At 40.1% G+C, this 12,288-nt stretch overlaps 1 protein-coding gene across 8 annotated transcripts in view; it reads left to right on the forward strand.

The window, feature by feature from the left end:
- The window catches only part of LOC131691471 (liprin-beta-1), a 151,435-nt gene that overhangs the window by 78,667 nt on the left and 60,480 nt on the right, over positions 1–12,288 (forward strand). Inside the window, exon 1 of one of the 8 annotated variants that reach the window (XM_058977890.1) lies at positions 2,011–3,128. The exons of the other annotated variants lie outside the window; for them this stretch is intronic. Within the exon in view, the coding sequence (XP_058833873.1) occupies positions 2,615–3,128 (514 nt within the window). The 5' untranslated portion in view covers positions 2,011–2,614. Of the gene's footprint in view, positions 1–2,010; positions 3,129–12,288 lie in introns of those variants that run through there. 8 annotated transcript variants of the gene reach the window in all.

Raw genomic sequence — 12,288 nt, forward strand, 5'->3', positions numbered from 1 at the left:
ACATTTCAACAATGTTATATTGAACAAAACCATCCATTAAATCATGGTTTGGATAAATGAGAAAGGCACAATTGCACCACTAGGTTGATTAAAATAGGTTTTTATTTTGACATTCGCTCTTCGGTTATAAAAGTGTCGTCCAAGCAAGTGGAGCCACACAGCGAAATTTTGCTCGCGTATCACCTGAATTCGAACTACTTGCACGTCGAGTTAGCGAAACCTTTAAAAGTAGCCAAATTCGATATTTTCAAGCATTTACATCTGTCGAAGTTCACACATAAATATCTAATTTGGCAAGATTTCTGGAGCTGTGGTTTGAAAAATAACATTTTCATTGCAATTGAGACCTTCAACCAGGAAATTTATGTGAAAGAGTGCATGGAAAAAAACGTTTGCTACCTTTCATTAAGCAACACGATCGTTCTGTGCTGTTTTGGCCGAATTTTGAATCCTGCCGTTAGGGGAAAAAGGACATGTAGTGGTATGCTACCAACAACGTTCAGGTGGCGCCCAAGGACATGAACTCTCCCCCACACTAAAGCACTGCTCAATCGAGGACTATTAGTCTATCGTCAAGCGGAACCTGAAGAGGACCCAAAATCGTTTAAGTAATCTTTCTCTGGCGAACAAAGTGGACGGCTGTATAGAATTTGTGGATCAGGGTTCAATCCCAGCCGCGGTAGGGAGATTTTTGAGGTGAAAACTCTGTGTCACGTCTTTCCTCGCGTAGAGCCGTAGGTCCCGGTCCATGTGTTGACGAATCGATATCTGGTTGTGGATTCACCTCTCTGATGTCAGTGATAGGCACTCAGTGTGAACAGAGACCGCTGGAAAATAAACGAAAAAAAATTAAATAAAAAAATCATTTGAATTTACAGCACTCAGTATATTCTTCTATAGTTCTGCCACAAAAATTTATATGCATTATAATAGCAGGGAACTATTTTTTAATAGATTTCCGTTTCTGTGTTCGAAAAATCTACAATGAGGGAGGGGTCCTTATGCTGTACTCCCCGGGCCCTTAATTCCACTCTGCAGCCCTTATACTGTTAGTTATTATCCGATCAACAAGTTACAATCATTTATAAAAACAGCTTAGAATGTCAGTATGAGTTCCATCGAGTCATTGTGATGTTATAAGAAATATGCAAGTTGAAGGTTTATTTTGCCTATGACTATCAGTATAACTTGTACATGTATACATCCTATACACATACAGAGCTCCAACAGTCGTCCTAGAAATTTCATAGCCAATGGTGGTGCAAATTTATTATGAGTAAGTTGGCTTGAACTATTGATCCGACTGAAAGTTCAATTATAACAAAACCACACAGTGTTAAACTGAACGATTGTCGTATGGACCTACACTAGTACATAGGTTAGTTTAAGCGTACTTGCAGCCAATTGTGTATGTCTGCTATACCCGAGTATTACGAGTTAATCGCTCTGTATGCATTTCGCATACACAAGTCCGTCTTGTCGTACACAGCCAAGGTACAGATGAATGATCAATGAATAAACAATAAGAGAGGAAAAAAGACTTGATCAAATGAACTCTCCGAAAACAACTTCACTGATCAATCACTTACCAGTAGTAGTTCGGCAAAGTATTTTAAACCGAATGGATTTAACCTGTCAACAAACTCGAAAAGTGCTGAAAAAATGGCAATCGCTTTGAAAGCCGCCAACAAAAAAAAACACCAATCAATCTGTTCCCGCATCTGTGATCCCGCCACATGACCTGTGTATTTGATTTACTCCCCGGGGCCGCTCGCTTCCTCGCATCAACCGCATAAGTCCATACCGCCCAACCCATGCAAGTCGGCAAGCAGCATGCATCATCAAACGGTGCGCGGGCCCCACAATGAGCCAAAGCAGGAATGGATGAGCGACGGAGCAAAAAAAAATATGCGAGAAAAAGATAGAGAGAATAAACTGCGCGCGACCGTCAAGTTTCATGTCTCCAACACTGACAACACAACAGTAGGTATGGAAGACACACGACACGGACACACGGCACAGCAGAACGCGACTTGAGCTCATTGTAACTTACCGCGCCGCCGCCAGTAGCGCGGACATCGTGTGAACCGTGAGCGTGCGTTTTTCCTTCGTTGGGCAATTGCGAAAATATTTATATCGCGGGGTCGTCGTAACTTTCACCGGCGAGTTTGGAGGATTTCTGTGACGTTGTTTTTATTGTGCTTATTTTGCGCCCGTTTAGTGATCTAAGGTTCAACTATTTGCTACTGTCCTAAAAGTTAATCCGTTCGTGGTGCGGACATATCTTCACGGTGTATGGATCACAGTTCGCCGAAATCTGCCCGCCCGGGAATATAAATAAAGTTGCTGTAGCTGAAAATGTGTAGTGTTGGATGAATTTACGACTTTTTCGACGGAAATTTGTTTGTTTTGCCTCCCGTTGGATCTGTTTGGTGCTCAAACGTAGCTACAGCGAAATTCAATTCGAAAGGAAACCCCGAGGCAGAACACGCGAGCAGTGTTGTGCGTCAGACTGTGATTTTGCAGCATCGTCACCGCTGCGCAGCGGTTTCGGTAGCCAGAGGGAGACAAGACAGGCTGGTTTATAGCCAAGTTAATTATATTGTGGTCTGCAATGGACGCCGCTGACGAAGTTCACCACCGTGTGCCAGCTCGATGTGAATTCAATCGGCTGAGTACTATCCGCGAGCGTAGCAGCCGGAGCAGCAGTACCGATGACTCAGATTTCTTAGATATACCACTACCACCGGTACCTCCCCGGGAGACGGAGGACGTTCAACCTGAACCCACTGACACGCCAGCAGATTTTTTCTACTCTCGAATGCAGGATTTCGACGATGAACCCGAAGTTTCCCGGGAGGATCTGCGATCGATCGATAGCAGCAACTCGAACACGGTTCATGAGAACTCTTGGAGCGTCAACAACAGCGGAAGCACCACGTCTGCCAGCTGCTGTTCGGTAGACGAAGCGCTGCTCTGTTTGGAGGATGAAGGGGACTACGAGGAACGATCCTCCGCTTACAGAGACAAATCACCCTTCCCGTTGAGATCACTGTCTGCCTCGCCGGATCAGCAACAGCTGCAGCAGCGTCGGCGAAGAAGAACGAAATATCGCAGACGTAAAGCAGGTAATGTTTGATTGGCTATGGGTGTGGTGGTGGGGGGAGGGCGAGGTATAAGATGACGTTCATCGACGTCAACCGCAGTGACCTAGATCAAGCCGGTTGTCGATGGAGCAGAGCTTCAATCGGTTGGCTGGGATCGGACGGAAGTTTGCATAATGCGAACATTGTTTAAATTAAACCGTCTATTGATGGCATTTGGCTTTAGATCCGTTTGTATTTTTACTCCATTGAAAGAGCAATTAAGGTTCTTTTACGACGGGTTTGCAGTGTAGGTTCTCACTGTCAGTCACATTTTGAACTATCTCGTTTTCGCGAACACAAAGCTTCAAAATTGCGGTGAACGATTTATTTGTGAAGTTGAAGTTAAGAGCCTATTTCCATTCCATTAAGTGATGAAATAAAAAAAAGTGTATATTTATGCCCATAGTCTACTCTGTCGATGGGTTACGACAAAATATGTCTTGTTTGCAATTCGAGACTTGGTTGTAGAATAACGGGTGTTCAATAAAAAATGAAAATTGTTTCAGTCATGTCATGTTTAAAAAAACGAAAAAAAATTTCAACGGATTCGCTCTCACAAGAGCGCTGACCGCACTGACGTCCATCTTCCGGATACAATTGCGGATCCTACTTCGTATCCTTGGTCTACTTCGTATCCTTGGTCCGCCAATTATTTTTGTGCACTGGAGCCGAGAAATCCTTAATGGGACGGCACTAGGGCAAGTTGGTCGGGTTCCTTTCTTTCGGCACGTATGGTATCTTTTTCTGCTCAAGATACTTCAGCGTCTTATTGGCGTAATGGCAAGACGCCGTGTCCGGCCAGAAGACGTACTTCCCATCCGCATGATGCTCTTTTAAGAACGGCAGAAGATATTTTTCAAGACACACCTCTTGGTACACTTGTTGATCGATGGTCAGACCGCTCGACTTGAACCACGGCTTTGAAATCTCTCTGTCTGATATGGCGATGTACAGCATAACTTTTTTTTCTAATTTATGTTCAAACTTATATTTTACTTCGGGGGGTGTAGCTGACTTGTCGCTGGAATAGTAGCTGTCATTTCCTGGGATGTGAGTCTTTGAGAGCGGAAAGTAGCTTTCGTCGTCCAGCACGAACGACGTCCCGCGATAGTTTTTCGTCATCCACCGGCACTGTGATTTCACGATCGCTATCTACTCGTCCGAGTACCTAGTCTTCTTCCGACAGATGATGGCTTACATCTTGAGAGTTCGGTGAACCAAGGTGTGGGAGCAATAATATTTTCGGCCGGCGTCACGCAAACTCGTTCCGTCCTTATTGTCGAACAGCTTTTTCAACGATTTCTTCTTTTTCTTCGTCACTATCTTCGCCGGACGGCCGCTACCGGCCTTCCGCTCCATCCTCAGGGATGCCAGGATCCGGTAAATTTATTCACGGGCACGTTTTCGTCTCGAAAGTGGTCAACCGTACACTTTTTTCCACGATGACCATGCGTTTCGTTAAACCGTACAACACGCTCACGGAGTGCTTGCTATTTGAACTGACAGCACTCGAGTGAAAAAAAATATGCCATCCATTTCTGGGGAGAGCAATTCTCCTGGAGAGAACAAAATTTACGCTCTTTACTCTGATTACAGAAAGGTATTGAAATCATTCTCATTTTTGAACACCCGCTACAGAAAGGATAACTTCCAATAGAAGACCATTTTCACAATTTCGGCTGCGTGGCACTTTTAACGTTAATCACTTTTAAATGCTTAACGTTAAGACTTTGTATTTGCGCTATTTGTTCTCTATTACGCTTACAATAATCCTGTATCATGCCATACAGAACCTACTCAAAATTGAGGCAATGTCGAGTAGACGCGTAGATGATAATATCGATGAGTGACGACATTTTGAAGGCTAAGATAGCGACTTCTGGTTGACCAAATTTTTCTATAATAGTATTATGACTATATCTATCCCTACATATACTACATAATCCTTCAATTCCGAAAATACTCATATTTTTTAGGTTTTGAAGAATTAAATTAAACCGGAAGTCGCCATTTTGGATTGTGAAATGGCTTCAGACATCGATTTCCGTCGTCTACTCATCAACCCCATTCCGATAGTTACTATTTCGTTGAGGTTATAGAGAATTTATCTAAACCAGAAGTCACCATTTTGGTTTTCAAAATGGCTTCCAACATCGATTTTCGTCATCTACTCATCAACTCTATTTCATATTACTTAGGGTAGCTGCTATTTTTGCGATTTGGAAGTTTGTCCATCGCCGGTCGAAAAATGAATCAAAAAACCCAAAAGCCCCAAGGCGATTGACGATTTATACGGGCAATACATAAAAAATTTCATGCGCTTCATATGAAAATGTATAACTTGATTCAAATTAATCGAAAAATTTTAAAACTTGGTGGAACAATTTTCAATAAAAAGAAAATAATACGACTGAAAAAAATTAAATTAAAAAAAAAACACAATCAGAGCATTGTAGAAAACATGTAAAAACATTATCTACATATTTATATCAATAATCTATTGTGTTTTACACTTAATGGCGGTTATGTTATTGTTTGCATGTTTAGGTTAGTTCTTCGAATTTCTATTTTGTGATGCCCATCTACTTTCTACTGTTTACATTATCTCTGCACTGATTTCTTTACATTTTCGTTATTCCATTTAGGTTTATTATTTTATTACAAAGCTATCTTTTATTTTTTTTCCGAATAATTCAATTTTATTTCATTGTTATTTTTTTATACGCTTTCTTCATTAGTTTCTTATGCATTTCTTTAGTTTGGTACCTAGTTTATTGTCTGTATTTCCTTGATTTGTTACTTATTTAATTTATTCCGGTTTTTACTATCTTTTACAACATTTAATTTTATCATATTTCTTTTTTCCCCTATTTATTATTTATTCATTGCACCATTTTCCCTTTTTCTTGTAATTTAATTTATTTCTCTATGTTATCCATTTGGGTGACTAATTGCAATTGGTGATTTTTGGCCCTTCGTTACTAGCACGGAGTTGCACAAAATTATTATAACAGTAAGTCCATGGAGCCGGCCGAACCGAAATCCAAGGACATGACTGTTAAATTACGATCAATTTAAAAAAAAAGTTTAGAGATCGGTTGAAAACTTTTATAAATGTTAACAACATTTATATAAAAATGACTGTTCCGAGAGACTCGTATCCAGAAGCGCAACCAGCATGTGTTAGTTTCAGTTTCCAGCAAAATTGACATAACAGTCAATGACCACATCATCCTTTCTTTTGTTTCTCTAACTAAAATTTGAACCCTTTATTGATCTTCCCGCGAAGACCGTTTCAGGCAGCATCTCTACGTCCTTTATTCGTCTGTATGTTACTATGTTTTAATTGCCGCAAGGTTCTACTGTATCGATTTTGTTGGCTATTTTCGGCAAATTTGAGACTAAGAGAAACGAAAGCAATGAAATTGAAAGACGGATAGGTATTCTAGAGCGAATCAGTTATAAACTTAGAACGGAAAACTAGAACTAGGCAGGCTCATATGGGCATGATCGAAAGGAAATGTTAAGAATTCTTTGCCTTCTGCATTCCTTTATTCGTGCAGTAGATTTATTTCGCATTATTTCCACTTTCTATGCTTGACTCTTTACTCTTCCAGACAGAAACCGTACGTAGGCCAATCTTGTTTTAGAGTCTAACAAACGAATAATCAATTCTGAATATTTCAGAAGTGTTTCGTTTTCGAGGAATAATTTTCGGGCACATTGGCTGAGGAACCACAAATAAATCTCGTAAGTTATCCTTATTCAGCATTGCTCACTGGTGTTTCCATATCCGAACAGTTCCATCGATAGCCCATCTTTTTCCCTCTGACAAACGCCAATGACAAAGCGTTACCAAGAAACCTCGGGAGTAGTAATGTTCCACACCCGTGCAATCACACCAAAACAGATAGGCGTCCCCATACATTGATGAACACTGATTCACAAAACACATACGTCGTGCAGTTTCTTCACTTCAAACTCCAGAGAAGGTTCCAAAACCCGTTGACTAACTTTTCAAGCCCTAATTTCATTTTGTTAGTCTTCACAATTAACACTACTTAATTTCGAAAAAAAAAAAATCAGACTAGCTTACAGTTGTAGCAATACTCCCACGGTCAGCTGTTTTGGAGTTCAAATTGCAACAGTTTAGGGACAATCACTCTCGATGGCCGGCCATCCAGAGTTTAAACACAAGAAAAACATAACTAAATATCTCTTTCCTCTGAGTATACGTGCACACCGAGACTAACCATCCCACAGCATAAAAATATATTCATTTCACGGTCGCATTGCCTGATTGTGGCGAATCCTAGACCTATCCCTGTCGGTCGGTGGCCTTCCTTAAGTAGGTCTTACATCAACATTTCCTACCTTATCCTAAGTATCGGTGAAGATGGTCGTGGCCGACAATAACGATTCTCATGCTATTGGTTTACTGAACTCAAAAGAGATAAAGTTCATTCCAGATCATTTATCTTACAAGCAAGATGAGTTGAACTACCTATAGGCAACATTTTTTACATTTTAACGACATTCAATTAGCTAGAGATTACTGGGTAGGGAAGGTTATGAAAATTAGAGCCATAGTACTCAAGTGAGAGCAAGGATGTGAAGTAAACGGATCGGAAAACTAGAAGTGGCAAATCGGCGAATGACCCTGTGTGGTTAAAGCCCAATAAATAAATGATAATAATAGAAGTGGCAAAGTCATTAGAACAGGCTTAATATCGCACGGGCTTAATCTTTGTCTTCTGTTAATGAGGGTCGAGCTTAGGCAGTATAACTACGAATCACCCGAGTTCACTAACATGTGCCCTGGTAACGATAGACGTGTCTATCTTTACCGTGACAACCGACTAGCTAATTGAATGTCGTTAAAATGTAAAAAAGAAAATGTGACTAACATAGTCGAAATAAAAAAGGAAAAAATATAGGCAACATGATAATCGTTAGTATGCAATCTACGAATAGCACCGTGCTTCGCAACGCAACGCGCAAATCGTAGTCACCGCAAAGACGTTTTTGGAAAATATGATTTCGAGATATCGCGTGTAATGTTTTAAGTATAAGCTACGCCTCCGTAAGGGGGCAAAATGGAAAACGCTATAACTTTGCGTCTAGTGCACCGATCTCTTTAAAATTTGAGATAACATTCTTAAGAACCTAAACTTTAAGATAGAGGAATAATTTTTTTTTCGATTTTTTGACTGACCTCAACATATGAAACCGCTTAAAGATGCTCGGAAACCGTGATCATACCCCATTACATACCTTTTGACTCACATGATCATTCTTGCCGAAACGACCAGCGAAAATCGATACAGTAAAACTTTATGCGGCCATTAAAATATTAAAACACGTATACTATACTGCCGTTATAAGCTTAATGGTTCCATGTTCTATGGGATTCCCTATATACATGGTACAATTATGCGTAGAACGGCAGTATACTACTACATATACATTATACAGTATACAGTAATCCACATTATTATTCGGTTTCATAAAGGCGTCATCTCGAAACATCGACAAGCAATCAAATCTACCTATTTGTTTAAAAACAGGGAATTTACTAATCAATCGACATAGACCATAAATTCATAAATCATTTCACTTGACAATCCTACGATGGATATATCGCATCCTAGTTCTAATTGTTTCGCAAATCACACAACGATCGTTATCGGCAAATTCCTTCACGCCAATCCGATTAGGTCTAAATTTGATTGAACCCATTCGAACTGGTGATGGTGTACGATGCGACAAAATCCCCTCCGAGACCGAGATTTCGCGTAAACAAATACCGACCGATAGATAGATGACAGGGCTCGGCTACACCTTCCTGGCAACGCCGCATAGCTGATAGAGAGAGAGAGGGAGGAAGAAGGTATATGTTTACACACTTGTTATGACTACCGGGTACCACAGCGAAACCGATTGTTGTATCAATCGAAACACGCGTAAAGACGTCCGCTCAAGATAAGAGCCATGAAGTTGGTTGACTTTTCTCCACCCACCGCAATGTGACTGACGGCGAAAGAGCTACTTTTTCATCGTCGTCTGTCGCAGCGAGCATACCAGCTTAAGGAAGCCCAAGAAGGAGCCATCTATTTGTATGAGAAAAGATATGTGACCAATGGAACTCAGACCGGTGCATAGTGGGAGGATGTCGGAACGTAATTCGACACAATTCGAATTTCGTAGCACTTTTCCATAAGTACATGGTTTTCAACGTTTTGTCCGCTCCGTTTCCACTGTACCTTTCTGAATAAATTCGCTTCTCGAACATAGAGATCTGTGGAAAGGCCAAAACCAACAAACAAACCGTTTGTTTGTGTGTCCATTCGCATGTACATAGCTCAGAGTCCAGAAGTTTGTTAATTAAATCAAGTCGTATGGTAGAGCATCAAATCGAACGCTAAGAAAGTGCAGGCAAAGTAAAACAACAACACAAATCACTTCACTATCGGATCAAGCGATTGACTGACATTGGTCTGATAGGACGGTTTGTATACTCTCTCTCTCTCCTTCTCGGCAACGTGATACGTCCGATGCCGTTGATAATGAATGGGGAATTCGATCTTGTCGTTGGAGGGGGTGTAGTAAAGTCGATCAAGTGTGAACGAAATTAATCGCAGTTTGATACGCAGTTATAAATGAACATTGTATAGGTGTGAGCTATTCCAACAAAGAGTTATCACGGGGGAGCTATTCTTGCATTCTTGCTACGACGAAAACAAGATAATTAGCAACTAAGCACTCAGTAGTTCGGGTGTTATAGAAACTGAATACTTTTACGGCCAATTTCTTCACTTAAATGAAAACCGGTTTTCGGTGAAAACCGGTTTTCAGCTAATTGGTCACCAGCAACCGAAAACTGGTTTTCAGCGAAAACCGGTTTTCATCCAGTGAAGAAATCGGCTGTTAGATTCCTTAAGGACCCTGAAATGTTTACAACAAAATAGAATAGCATTTTTAAACACAGGATTATATTTAGCCTTTGGTATGGTGGTTCAGACGGTATGAAACTGGTCGCATAAGCCACTCGTCGTATGTTCGAGCACCAACCAAGTAGGATCTTAGCGATTAGAAGAATCGCAACATTGGCTCTGTAACTCTCCAGTAGGGGAGAGAGGGTAACAGTGGATCAGCAGGAACTATGAAACATTCGCAATAAAATCACAATGCATGATCGGAATCGTCTAATTCCCTCATATTTCACAATTTCTAATTCTTTACACGTGTTGCTATATTTTGGAAGAGATCTGATAACTCTATCTCTTTTAATGGATATTTGTTTGTTTTGTGATAGCCAGAGTAAATTTGCAATGATAAACATTATTCCATCTTTATGAATTACCATTCATTGAATAAATGTTTAGTCTATTGCTATTTATTGCAAATTTTATGCTCAACATTTGCCGCGAACAAAGTTTTTTGGTAACTACTCATAGTTCTGTGTGATTTCACAATTTTCATTAATAGACCCATTGGGTAACTGTGAAACGATGGCGTATGGGGAACAGTGATTTTTGTTTGTTTTTGTGGTCTGTCTCAAAATGTCAATGGGTTCCGATTTTCCACACTAAATACTACTCATATAGTGCAAAATTAGTAAATTTGGCCAAATTTTGTAGAAATTGTCTCTTATTTCAGGATTGCAGCTAATATGCATATATGGTGGTTCGATGTTACGCGATGATATAGTGGATTCTTTCGTAAACAAACGATTTTCGCCTCAATATAACTTTAATTCAAAGCGTTAGGATCATTCTTCGTCAAAACAAAAGAATAAAATTTATAAGTAGAATATTTCACTATAGACGACATCGTGTTTCATAGTTCCTACCCATGGGGCACACTGATACATTTTACCACCAACTGTTTATTATCCAAAAAATGTTATTTCCCGTGAATTTTACCAGCTGGAAAAAATATATGTATTAGTTAACAACATAGTGGCACTATGTATCACTTTTGATTACACAAATAACATGTATTATCATCAAAATTAAATTGTAGAAAAAATGTGTTTCATTGTAACCCTCTCTCCCCTACATTTAAAATCGACTGCGAAGTTTGTCAAAATAGAAGGTCAAGTTCCGCTACGGAGTGCAGTACCATGGCTTTGCTTCATTTTACTATATTTACCACATTCCCCGGCATCACCAGACATGACTTTTTTAGTAATAACTTGCTCGAACAAGTTCGAACTGGTTCTTGATGCACACAGCATAGATTAAGCTGTTTTTTGATGCATAATACATCACAATTCGTTCAACTATCATGTCGTAATGCTGAAAAAACATGTTTTTTCGCTTTTCTCTTGCCGGTTAAGCGAAAATTGGGCGAAATTGCACAAAAATAACTCACATGCTACAAGTATTTCAGCTCTGAAAATTCCTATCTGAGAATGCTGTACAATCAAGAGGATAGCTTTTGAATCTGTGTTGATTGTACTGCAATCGCGCACTCTAATTAGCGGTAAATTGGCAGAATTTATCACAGTTTGAAAAATGTATCCTTCGAAATCTGAGAGCACTCCAAACAAGCGTTAGCAATTACGGTTAACGAATGGGCGTCAGGTCATACTATTTTAACATTACTTCGGTGCTTATCTTTCATTTCATTTTGCTGAGAGGTGTTGGTTTGGACTAGGATGACCAGATGGTTTTCGATTCACACGCTGATTAGTTTCTTATCAAAATAGGCTTACTACCCTACCAACCCAGCCCAGCAATCAAAAATTCTTCCATTCCAGAAACAATTGCATGCATATTCCAGTGAACGGTATGTGCGCTAAATAGCGAATCATATAAATCCAGCGAACGGCCATGTTCGGCATGTCGTCGCGGGTGGGAAGGTACATAGACACACAGATGCACGAGTTGTGCCGCACATTCCAGCAGGTGCGCTATTTGTTAAAATATGTGCCGGGCTCAAAATTAAGCCCCCCCCCCCCGGAAGCGCGAGGTAACTTTCTCTACAGAAGTTTACTATCGTAGGGAGTGAGTGGTTGGACGGAGGACTAGTAAGCTGTCAACAGGTAATTATCAGCAAGGATTGTTGTAAACACGATTTTATGGATTAATCTGTACGTAAATAATGGTTATTAACTTTGGGATATATTCAGGTACTA

This window comes from Topomyia yanbarensis, chromosome 3 (assembly GCF_030247195.1).
Source record: "Topomyia yanbarensis strain Yona2022 chromosome 3, ASM3024719v1, whole genome shotgun sequence".
Taxonomy (NCBI): Eukaryota; Metazoa; Arthropoda; class Insecta; order Diptera; family Culicidae; genus Topomyia; species Topomyia yanbarensis.